The sequence below is a fragment of the Centroberyx gerrardi genome, chromosome 11, assembly GCF_048128805.1.
Source record: "Centroberyx gerrardi isolate f3 chromosome 11, fCenGer3.hap1.cur.20231027, whole genome shotgun sequence".
Taxonomy (NCBI): domain Eukaryota; kingdom Metazoa; phylum Chordata; class Actinopteri; order Beryciformes; family Berycidae; genus Centroberyx; species Centroberyx gerrardi.
This window is the reverse complement of record NC_136007.1, coordinates 13954774-13967714: the sequence shown is the minus strand read 5'-3', so window position 1 is coordinate 13967714 and position 12941 is coordinate 13954774. Positions and strand designations below refer to the sequence as shown.

At 40.9% G+C, this 12941-nt stretch overlaps 1 protein-coding gene across 1 annotated transcript; it reads left to right on the top strand.

Moving 5' to 3' along the window:
• Nucleotides 1–2498: 2498 nt before the first annotated feature.
• rab38b (RAB38b, member of RAS oncogene family) lies at nucleotides 2499–10303 on the top strand. Its single transcript, XM_071924647.2, has 3 exons — nucleotides 2499–2832; nucleotides 4994–5274; nucleotides 7276–10303. The coding sequence occupies exons 1-3, from the start codon at nucleotides 2604–2606 to the stop codon at nucleotides 7426–7428; spliced, it is 663 nt and encodes a 220-aa protein (XP_071780748.1). The 5' UTR covers nucleotides 2499–2603; the 3' UTR covers nucleotides 7429–10303.
• The last annotated feature ends 2638 nt before the right edge of the window (nucleotides 10304–12941 follow it).

Below are 12941 nucleotides of genomic sequence, written 5' to 3'. Positions count from 1 at the left end.
TCTCCACGGACATAACATCATCAGGTGTCTAAGCCATGAAGAGCTTATGGACCACTTAGATGTCCTCTTTAATATTTTTGTCTAGATGTGACGTAGTTGAATGTAAGATTATATAACCACTTATCAAACGATGTGGACCAAAATGATCTTCCACCTCAGGATGTGTTTTAACCAAAATACTCTCTACCTGCTGAATGAGTGCTATTATTTGTTGGCTCAAAATGTTTCCAGTTTGCATGATGTCAAGACTCTTTTGCACTCGGGTTGAGTTGTATTTGTTGTTAATTACTTTTTTTCGTACTGTACATGTCAAGCAATTGAAGAATATTTATTAGATACATACAGTAGAATATATTAATGATGATGGTGTTGATGAGTTATTAAGATTAACTTTAGAACTGATAGGGTTAACACCAAAAGTCACAAACGAGAGGAGAGGACATCACTAAAAAAGTGCCACAGTTTTGGGACATTTGGTTCAGCCCAGTAGGCTGAAAGAAGCACTGGCTTATGTGCCAGTGTTTGTGAGTTACATCATGTTTCTAACTGGGCTCACTCCGGCCATTGAAAAATCCCAGCATTAGTCCATTCTGACTCTATTAATCCTTTAAGCATTTCGGGTATTATAAGAGGGTGTTGTTTTTTAGATTGTTTAATGATATTATTATGACTATGTTGTTATTTATGCTCAGACATTATTGGATTATTTATTGAATGAATACTCTTATTATTTTGGATGTGTGTTTTGGCCTCTCTGGGGATGTAGATGGTTGATAGTATGAATTTACAGACAAGTAGCTGTTTGAAGTGAAGTGAGCTGTAACTCATGATGCCCATGAGGGAACAAAGTTTATCAGTTGGCCTTTTGAGTCTGGCTTCAGTCCTTCAGTCCTTCTTTCTGCTGTACGTTTTCACGGGCAGGAATGTGTTTCTCTTGTCTTTTCAAATGTGCAATATTTGTACCGGTCTTGAATGAAGAAATCAAAATTAGGTAATTTCCATGTTGCATGCAGGTTTGTGCCGATGGGAATTTTGCAGGTGCATACTGCGCTTTATGCCAATAAGTCATTGATATAATGTATGGAAGACTTCTGTCTCGCTCTTTCTCTCTCTTTATCTGCCTTTCAGAATGACAGAGCTTAGAATGTAGACCTGTGCTGCGTCATACAGTAAGTTTGATGTTAAAATTAAGGTTTTCATTCCAAAACACTACATATCCATATTGTATGAATTTTTCTACCTGGAATTCCTCAATCAGTATTCGAAAATCATAGATGATCCTATACAAAAGTGTAACTATAATACTGCAAGAAAAGATGACAACTGTAATAGTAACCCATAATATCCTTTATTTTCATGCATTTTGTAAGATTAGGTATCGTTTTTTTCAATTGGTGGATATTTTATTTTGGAATGAAACCCTTAAAATTATGATTTTCTAAGCTACATATTTAATATGTTTTCAATATGCTTCTTTTTAATGCTGAGAACTGGATCTTGTGCAGTGTTATTTTTACAGTTCCTAAAAGTTGATGTTACTTATCGACCTTTTCTAAATAAGAAGATAAATGTGTCAAATCACTGTGCCACAATTAATAAACCTAACTGGAAACAGGGTTTCTAGGGCACTCTTTATTAAATAACATGTGATATAATTTCCTATATCCATAAATTGTAGACCGAATTTGCTCAGCGAAATTAATATTCACAAGATGGTGGGCAAAGTTTATTCATAGGTAATAGCTTTGGTGAGGCCAGGGAGAGAGCAGGGCCCTGATGGACCCACTCATTGTTTATCCATTGGATGGTGGGATGATGTGCTGTTGCATATCAACAAATTACCGTTCATTGGTTGTTTAATGTTAAGAAAAAGAACTATGGTAATCCTATAATAAATTCTGGATAGATACTAATATCACATAATCACTATAAGTTCCTACAGGAATATTATAGTGATACCATATGAGGTCACTAAACTATATTAAGCACTACAAACACACTTTAAGTCCCAATAGAAGATTAGAGGAATATTCTCTCTTTGGGGGAGCTTTCTGCCCTGCAGCTGTGAGTCATAATAAGAAAGTATTGGTGTTTTCTCTCTCTACTATACAGCCTTCTTATAAACTCACATGGGGGGGGGGGGGGGGGGGGGTGCAGGAAAATAAATATAATCATCGCATGACTCATCTCTGACTTGGCCTATAGCTACGTGTTACTCAACTCAACATAAGCCAACATGTTCGACATTACTGCTTCTAGTAGGCTACTTTCTGAAACTTTATTTTGATTCACTGAGACTATAGGGGGCGACTCCATCCTATAGGGACGCCTTAACCGTGCGTCTCCCCAGGGTGCGAGGCGAGGTCACACGCTCCCAAGCACAGCCCCCAAGGAGATCACTCACACTCACACACACACACACACACGCACTTCCCCACAGGCAGGGCGGTTCCTCCTCACCCATGCTGAGAGCAGAGCAAGAGCAAACAGAGACAGGGGTCAGCAGGGAGAGAGGAGGGAGAGCCACACAAACCCAAAATAAAACAAACTCGACTCGTAACGACTCTGAAAGCCGCTGAAACCACTGAGACCCAGGAGGGGGAATGACCAACCACCCGTCGTCCTCCAGCGGCATGCAGGGCGCCCGGAAAGAGCACCTGTACAAGGTGCTGGTGATCGGAGACCTGGGGGTCGGGAAGACCTCCGTCATCAGGCGCTACGTGCACCAGACCTACTCCACCAACTACCGAGCCACTATTGGAGTGGACTTCGCCTTGAAGGTGTTGAACTGGGACTCCGAGACTGTCCGGCTGCAGCTGTGGGACATCGCAGGTGGGACAGTGAAGTAGAATATAGCCTATGTCTAGCATCCATACTCCAGTAGCCTATAGTGGCGTTTTAGTGAGTTTTAATGTGTTTTATTAGTAGGTTTCCATCTACTGTAACAGCTGTCATTAGAATAGAAAGTCAACAAAATAAGAGAAAACCTGTTTTTGTGGCTTTACGACGTCATCAGCAGGATCTAAAACAGCTGATTGGTTTGAAGGAAGAGCAGCCTACTGGATTGTGAAACCCTCCTAACTCTAATTTCGGTGATTTACATGTTTTACTTTCACTTGAAGGATTAGGCTACATGGTTCTCTATGGCTTATAAGGGTTTCATAAGCCATAGAGAACCATATAATCCATGTATGAAATCTTGGGTTTCATAAGACCAGTGGGTTTTTTTTCCAGTTGGTTTTGAATCAAAACCCATTGGATAAACTCAAAACTTCATGGTCAAGCTAGAAAAGTACAGGCTGTTTCTCAGTTCCTGAAAAGCTGACACTTTGGAGATATGGACATTTTCACCGGTGCACTGAAAAAGCATAAAAAAGTTCACAATTCAGTAGGCTACTTTCACGCAGTATAGGTTATCATTGCTGAGAGTTGCTGCTTGGTATTTAATGGTGCGTTATTTGACAAGTCTCACAAGCAGACTAAGGATTTTGCTCTCTCTCTCTCTCTCTCTCTCTCTCTCTCTCTCTCTCTCTCTCTCTCACTCACACACACACTCACTCACACACACACTCACTCACACACACAGAGACAGCACAGCACACTTGCATACACACACACACACACACACACACACACAGTCATAAATTGTTCCGTTCAGGAAGACCAGCACACTGTCATCCAGTCATTCATGCAAGGTATGGTGCTGGATCATGTGAGCGGGCCCATGTGAGGGAGATTTAAAGGCTAGTCACAGGAGTGTCATTGTAAACTAAATAAAAAACAAAACATCATTACTCTCTCACACACACACACACACTTTAAATGCTTAATTTGAATCAACCAAATTAAATTATAATTTATAAGATTCAAATATTACCACGGTTCAGTACAGTTTAAGTATATTTAATGATACAAGAAGCATCCCCTTCACTACCTGCAAGGAATTCAGCATAGAAAGTATGGATTGTGCACTCACACGCACATGCATACACACACACACACACACACACACACACACACACACGCGCACGCACACACACGCACGCACGCACACACACTCTCCCTTTTTCTCTGTATTTTCTAGTTTATGCTTTATGGATCCAATCCAGTGGTAAATCCTTTGTGCTTTGGACTCATGTAAAACTAAGTCAATCGTCAGTATGATTCATACGTTGTAAAGCCAGTTGAATGAATGACAGTGTCAGGTGTGTGTCTGTCTTTGACTGCAGTCACACTGCTGTAGATGAGGGGTCCTTATAAGTGATGACAACCCATTCGTTCTCATGCAGAAAAGGGGGGAAGTTGTTGATTCATGTCCTGCCAGATCTTTCATTTCCTCTTATTCACACGAGCCAAACAGCAGCATTTAGTTCTTGTCTATTTGCTATGTAACCATATTATACTAGGAGGCATGTATGTAAAACAATCAGTCTACACACGCACACACACTGGTTTGGACCATTGAATACTCACACTAAGTAGCAGAACACACACCCCCCGGGGACTTTCATGGTGACAGCTGTTCTAACCTCAAACACCCCATTTCCACTCCCTTTACAATACACAACCATGGATGGACACACATGCACGCACACACACACACACACACACACACACACACACATTTCACATGGTTATATTCTCACAGGTATATTATATAAATCCCATTATAATCTAGGTCAGGTTTATTTTCACTGCAGGGCAGGCAAAATGCAGGTTTAATTTTGTCAGGCTAAAGTAGGCTTATTATCAACAGTAACAAGCGGTGGCATTGACTTGTCTTGCTAAGTGCAACGTGACAGTAAGAGCACGGGAATGCGCTGTATCATGGGAATGCAGGAATGTAGGCCCAGTCTTAGGATGCCAGCTGACGCAAACATGCAGCAAAACAACTGGAATGAGCCACTCATCACACTGATCCCTGGGAACAACACATAGATGAATTAAGATCTCTGTTTGGTTGTTTGTGTGTGTGCGTGTGTGTGTATCACAGGTCAGGAACGTTTCGGTAACATGACACGAGTGTACTACCGCGAAGCCATGGGAGCCTTCATCGTGTTCGATGTGACGCGGCCCACGAGCTTCGAGGCGGTCACCAAGTGGAAAGAGGACCTGGACTCCAAACTAATGCTGGCTAATGGACAGAGCATCGCCACCGTGCTGCTGGCGAACAAATGTGACCAGGGCAGAGACGAGTTCACCAACAACGGCATCAAGATGGACCAGTTCTGCAAAGACAACGGCTTTGTCGGGTGGTTTGAGACCTCCGCTAAGGTGAGCACAAGTCACAACAAATGAAGCATGACATTTTCACTAATTTTCAAATTCACAAAATACAACCATTTAACAGTAAATGCCAAAAAATGAACATTATTATTTTCCTGTATTTTTATATCAAAATCCCTTTACTTTTCTTGGAAAACAGTGTATCTTTAATGGTTATCTCATGCAATGCCAGTAGACGTAAATAATAAATTCAACCAATAAAACATCACTGATTTTTAAACAGCCCCGCCCCTCTGCCCCTCCCATCAAATAAAACTGCCTTTCTCTCCCTAACTGATTTCCCATTGGTTTACACTTTTGAATGATCCCTCCCTGTGTTATGTCCCGCCCCAATATCTTGTTTCAACATCAAATTATGGAAGTAAGATGCTCTCAAAATGCTGTTTCATTGTGACTTTTCACTTTTCAAGATGCTATCAAAATGCCATTTCATTGTGACCAGCATATACTCTACCAGTCAAAAGTTTGGACACACCTGATTGAATGCATGTTTTTCATTATCTTAAAGCCATTTTGATCTAAAGGCTTATGCTTAAATGCTTGAAATTAGTTTTTTTGGACAAATATAAATAGTGAAGTTGATGCCTGTGTATGAAGTTCTTTCCAAAGCCTTTGACTTTCCATCAAGGCAAAGGGCAGCTACTTTAAAGAACTAAAATATAAGATAGTTTTGATTTGTTTAACACTTTTTTGGTCACTGCATAATTCCATTTGTGTTATTTCATAGTTTCAATGTCTTTACTATTATTCTAATGTGGAAAATAGTAAAAAAATAAAGAAAAATGTGGTGTGTCCAAACTTTTGACTGGTAGTGTATATGTATACATGTAATTTTTGTATTTGTGAGCATGGCCAAGATGGGTAAACCATTATCTGAATGGACCAGATTCTATAGGCCTTTAGTCTGGGTCCTTCTCCTGCTCAGGTCTCTTCAGTCGGTGAATCCCCACAGAGCCAACTGGAATTTCATATCCTCATGGAAAGTGGTTCTGTGGGATAAATTTAAAGAGGAGGGTCATAACAAGGCATCGATGTGAAAAGTTAAAAGCAATATGGGAAAGTTGAAGTTGATGAAAGTTGACTCCCTGGTAAGAAACAGAAAGCTCCATCTTATAGGTTTTATCTTGTGAGTTGTACTTCCACTTTGATAGAGAGAAATAGAGATTTCTCCTTTCTTTAAATAAACTGTTTTTGTGATACACATTATGACAATTGTTAGATTAAATTTCGTTTCCTCCCATGTATACTAAATTCAGCCAAGACACTGTAGTACGCAAAGCCATAAATTCTACAAATGCTGTCTTTATTCACACATCCTCTGTAGACACTAATGTGTTGCAACAGCCTAAGTGCGCTGCCCTCCTCATGGCATGAAGACTCAACATTCTAGCAGGTCAAAGGTCATGAGGTGCAGGTTCAGCCAAACCTCAAAGAGCCTGAGTCTCAGATGTAGCGTATGCAAACAGCTGTATGAATCCTTGTTTGGCAGCAATGAGAAAATTTTTTATAGCATTCATATCAGGTAGGTTCAAACACACAGAAGCGAACATAGGGTGTAACTGTTCACATGAAGATGCCAGTCACTTACGTCTTGCACAATGTCCACAACCCACTAATGTACAGGATGTGTACTGACGGGAAACCAGATCAAGCTGGAACATCGTGTTCAGTACAGATTTAGTTGAGATAATTCATTTGAAGCAGTAAACTAACCCTAACCACAGTCCAAAACAGAATTCATAAAACCTCTCATTGTCTGTGACGTAAGAGTTTTTCCATTTTCAAATTATAGGTCCTCAAACATGAAATGTTTTTTTGGGCTGGTGGGTGGGTTTTTATATTCTTTTTAGTCTATGTCAATAATATAAACAATTGTACTGCCAGACAGGACATAAAACAGGGTAACAAATAACAAAGCGAATGCCGTGCAGTTGGAAGAAACACAAATTATGCAACCGTACCAACTTGCAGTTTATATCTCTCCTTTAGGACAATCTCAACATCAGTGAAGCTGCAAACTTCCTGGTCAAACACATCATGGCCACAGAGAGTGACATCCTGAAGTCAGTGGTACCAGACACCATCTCTCCGCAGCTCGACTCCAACAGGCAGATGAGCTGCTCCGGCTGCTTCAAACCATAAAGGGAGGGAGCGGTGGCAGGACAGAGTGGAGAGACAGTGAGAGAAAGAGGGACAGACACACCACATGGCCTTCCAAGGAGATCTAAGGGTGCGATCACACCTATAGCTTGTCTGTGTTTTTTGGTCCGAACCATAGTTGAAGAGTTTATTTTGTTGCTGTTTTTTGTATTTGGTTTGTTTAAGCTCACACTGCCCAAGTACAAGTGAACCAGAGCTTGTAAACAAAAGGAGATTGGAGATTTTGGCAGCAGGGAGGCAGGAGTTAAGCAAATCTGATTCCAGTCTCTGTAACTTCAGCTAAGCATGATGGACTTGTCTGCACTCTTTGAAGAAATAACTGAATATGAGCATCGGTCCAAACCGTGGTTTGCCCTCGGTTCATTTCCAAACATGAGAAACCACTATCAGATGTCAACATCTTTCTCCCCGTAAAACTGTATCCCCATTTCCTGTAGCTGGTACAATTATGCTCTCACTCCTAACAACTTGGAAGAGGACTGAAGTAAACACTCCAAACATGCTTGGTACTGTGAACGCACCCTAAGGAGAGCAGCGATGGATTTGGGTATGACAGGATGCAGAGGGGACACCTACTTCCCTGAGTGTCAAATGTCTGAAAATCTTGCTCGACTTACATTCATTCATTCGTATCCACTTCAACCAAGTCAGAGTGTGATGCTGTTCTTCCTTGTCTAAATGCCACTCAGCCTCTGTCCAGACTGGACGGTCATGCAGTTTACCCTCCGTTTATCTCTCCTTCCAGAAAGAGCAGTGTGGGAGACACGCAGACTCTCTCTTTAACGTTATTCCAGAAGAGCCAAAGAAAGCTTTATTGGACACTTTCAGTGGACTAATCCCAGAATTGCTATTGTCTTATGTGAATTTTGCACATACATTGTTTTTTTTTTATGTCGTTTAAAGATATTTATGCTTAACAATGTTGTACATGTGGAATGCTGGCTAAGATATAATGTTATTCTGTTTAAAGCCACTGTTAAGAATGACTAATGTTTAACCTTTATTTAACCAGGCGAAGTTGAGAACATTCTTGAGCACATTCTTACTTACAGCAGCAACTCGGTCTGGGTGAGTAGTCGCAAAGGGAGGGAGGGTTACACACATAGACACACACACACACACACACACACACACACACACACACGTGGGAGATGAACACTGGGCAGCTCCACTATTGGAGCAGCTGAGGGTTCAGTGATCAAGGGCATGTCAGCCATATTTGTTATCAGGAGGGAGTGCTTGTCTTCTCCTGCTAGATTTTCCCTGTTTCGAAGCAGCAACCTCACTCTAACAATTTGGCTACAACATCATACTCTCTGGGTGGCCAAAATGATGTTCGCTTCATCCGATTTAATTGATTTGTGTATGTGGTTTTCTATCATCAGAAGTAAAATTGAGGTGATTGTCTGGTTATGGACTGGATCACTTATCAAAGCCTAACCCTCTGTATCCATGGTAACTGATTCAAGTCTTCTTTCCTCACCCAGGTAAACAATATGCGCTCTATAATTAATATAAGCACATTATGGATATTGTCTAGCATCTATGCGAAGCCATTCCTCGCTGTATGCACACACACACACACACACACACACACACACACACACACCGTGCGTCCGCTCTCCCCGCTCTTAATCCATTTTCTTCTTCTTTTTTTACCTCAACAGGAGGCTTTTTCTCCTCACTTCACCCACTCCATCCTCCGTTTTCGTTTCTTCTCCTTGCTCTGACCTGCCAAGCTGTATCTCTCCTCTCGTAATACACCCGCTTCCAGTCTCTCTCTCTTTTATTCCTCCTCTGTCCCTCTCTTTTCTCCCTTCTAAATTGAGTTCTCCCTCTCATCCTCTGATTCACATACAGAAACGTTATGTAAGCCCGCACAGGCTCTACTTCACAGCCGAAGATGCAATACCTTTATTGATCTTCCTTGTCAAGAAGCGGACTCTAGGTGCATGTATGGGACGGTGTTTCTCAGTTTGCTTGCATTTCCTTCTTTTCGGTGAGCCTGTACCTCTGTATTACCTGGAACTACTGTCTTCTGTACCCAGTCAAGGCCTCTAAACCCTATGGTTAGTAAAGACAAATATATTGTTTTTTCCTACTTGGACTTAGGACGGAGAGAACTGTGGCCTTATACGAACTCCAAATCCGCCCCCAGATCTTACATTTTCTACAGTGTGAAACCAGGATAAACTCAAGTGCATTTGATGCTCTTTTCATGCACTTTATAAATCCAGAAAGGCTTGCTGCCAATTGTGCAGATTGAAAATGATAACATCTAAATGATGGGACAGTATTTCCTGTGTTCGCTGGTCACCAGTAAACAGAACATTCCCCGGCAATAAATCTGACAATCGCAGCTGATTTGCTCCGTGTTTACAAGGCTGCTCACAACTGCGTCATGTGTTGATGTGTGAATTCCCGCTGGTAATTCATGGCATGGACAATAGGGCGCAATTAGCCAAAAGACAGCGCCTTCTCCCCTGGATCACAATTTCACTTATTCATGAAGAAGTGTGACACCATCACACACCATGTGAGCATGGTGCTGATTTTTCACCGAGAAAGAATTACACGCTCACACACAGACATACACACACACACACACATACACAAACACACACAACACAGTGCCTGTGAGAGTTTGTGAGAAATCATTGCACATTAGGTTTAATCTCTCTATAAATTATATCTGACTCAGTGGCTCAGCAGTAGTTAACTGCTGCCATTATCAGTCTGGCAATTCCCCCCAGAGTTTTACAAGTGTTGGAAACTACAACTTCAGTTTATTACGACACTTGTGGATTGTTCTTTTCATTATTTATTGTAATGTAGCAAAATAAATAATCTCATTTTACACTTGTGACATGTCTCACGTTCTTGTACACACACTAACATAATGTGATATTGAAGCACTGGCATAAAGAAAGACTGTAAAATTGTTTACCATGTGAATAAAACTACTACTGCCTACTTTTAGAGCAAGTTTGGGCTGAGAAGCGGTGTGTGTGTGTGTGTGTGTGTGTAGGTGTGTGTGTGTGTGTGTGTGTGTGTGTGTGTGGCTGATCCAGGACTCTCAGGTTCTCATTAGGAAGCCACATGACTGAGTGGCTGATTCTCTCCCTGAGGGATTAGATTTGGTTGTCTGGTCTCAGCTCAGGTCACCAAGACCTCACCATTAACAACCTATCTATCTATCTATCTATCTATCTATCTATCTATCTATCTATCTATCTATCTATCTATCTATCATTGGTTTTCTGTCTCTTAAGTCTTTCTTTACTTACCATTCACACAAATATAACTGTACATTGCTAGGATAATAAGGCTAACATATTGTGTACTCTGTGGTTATCACACTCTGCCAGAGAACCACCTACAGAAAACACCCACATGTTCTCTTAGAGAGAGAGAGAGAGAGAGAGAGAGAGAGAGAGAGAGAGAGAGAAGGAGAGGACAGAGAGTGAGAGAAGAAAATTAGTTGCAGAGAGTAAGAGAGAAGATGACAGAGAGGAGAGAGAGAGAAGAAATAGAGAAAAAGAGAAAGTCTGACGATCACATTCATAATTCAGCAGCGATACTTCAAATGCTCACACCAGCAAAACGGTACAGACAGCCGGGCAACAGCGCATGCGGGGAAACCCAGATAAAAACACACAAATATTCATAAGCAAGTCACACTTAACATGTTCCTTCTGTGGGGACACTGACTGCCTTTGAAACATGTTTTTTTCCAGTCATGTGTTTTGAGGCAGAATCACAGATTATGGCTGATAATTCTCTATTAGATCAGAACATATTCGGCCAGCTTAATAACATGGTTACATAATTCAGCTGAACTCAGACGATATTAGTCTGCAGCCTGATTGGATTAAAATGTCTTTCCCCCTACTCTCATTATGAGGAATTGCTCTTATAGTGCCATCTGTTGTCAAGTTTGTCACACTGCAAGTATCTGGCTCTCCATGACTTTAATATCTGTCCGCAGTAGTATAAATAAAGTCCTAGACATTGATATTTTTTTTCATTTTCATTTGTATTAATTTGTTGTTAACATGTTGTTCTCCATGTTTTTGCATTATATTCACCCATCTGTTTCTATAGCTTTACCAGGAAACAAATCAATGTAGTCCATTGCTAGGCCGGTCTCAAATAGTGTGTTTTCCCAAGATGGGAACAGGTCTCATTCCTAGAGATTAACCACACAGATGCACACACTTGGACGCACATGCACACACATATACATGCACAAACACACACACACACACACACACACACATACACACACATACACACACACACACACACATATGGCATGGTAAAGAGGTGTGCAGTCACTTGAGGCTGACTGGATTTGAAACTTACTTCCAGAGTGTGAACACCAACACTCGCTGTTCCAGCCAAATGACCTTCTGTCTTAAGGGTGACTTTCTCACCTTTAAGCCCTGGGACCTCAGAGCCTCTCAGTTCCCACTCACTTGTGCCAAAATCTATTAGGCTATGTTTGCCTTCTTGACTTTTGACCCCTAGATCTTCTCTTAATTCTTGTAACAAGGGTATTAAATGTCACAAATACCAATGAGAATGACCCAACTTACTGTGATTAGCAGATCATAGTTATTTGCTTTCATCTTATTTCATTTTAATTGTTTTATTATTACTTCATCTCTTTCTATTACTGTTGTCTCTGTGAAGCACAGTTGCATGAAAGGCTATGAAAAAGCGCTAAAGATTGATAGATTGATTGATTGATAGTTTTGTAATGATCAAGATAAATTTCCTCACATAAAAGAGTGAGATGGCATAACACTGCAAATTAAAACAGCCACCCGGATAGACTTTATTATTGTGTCCTAATGAGATCTTTATCTTGTGAAGTTCCTAGTGGCCAAAATCTAATTTCGCTGAAGAAAAAGAGCAGAACGAGGCGGAGAGCGCAAGAAAGGAGATCAAGCAAGGAGATAGAAGAGATTGAGAGATAGAATGAAAAACGAAATAAAACGTGACAGAGGGGAGAATAAGTGGGAGAGAGTGACAGGTTACAGAGAGAAAGAGATGACACACTAAGTGCAGTGTAACATCTGTAACGAGTCTCTCCAGGTTGCCTTTCTGCGAGCCGTGACAGATGGGTCTTCTGAAGACCTTCTGAGCTCAGCTATTCATCATCTACACTGAGCACTGACAGTTTGTGTAGCTTGTTAACCTGATGGCTCTTCTATAACACTGCATTACTCTAACAGCCATCTTCACAAGTGGAGGACGATGAAAAACATGTTTTAGTGTTTGTGATAGGTTTACTTTCTGTTCTGTTGTTGCTTGGATTTGTTTTTCAGTTTGGTTGTTTAAGGTCAGGACACTATTTTGACATAGTAATTGATATATATGCTCGTTGTTGTGTATGGAAAATGAAAGAATATAATAGAAGAGATATTTATGTGATGTACACAGCTTTCAGTGTCTCCATATGCACTTCCCGAGATTAATGCCCGCTATCA

Coding starts and splice junctions, on each gene's coding strand:
- rab38b (XM_071924647.2), top strand. CDS start 2,604: ATGACCAACCACCCGTCGTCCTCCAGCGGCATGCAGGGCGCCCGGAAA. Junction 2,833..4,993: donor GCAGCTGTGGGACATCGCAG/GTGGGACAGTGA, acceptor TGTGTATCACAG/GTCAGGAACGTTTCGGTAAC. Junction 5,275..7,275: donor GGTTTGAGACCTCCGCTAAG/GTGAGCACAAGT, acceptor TCTCTCCTTTAG/GACAATCTCAACATCAGTGA.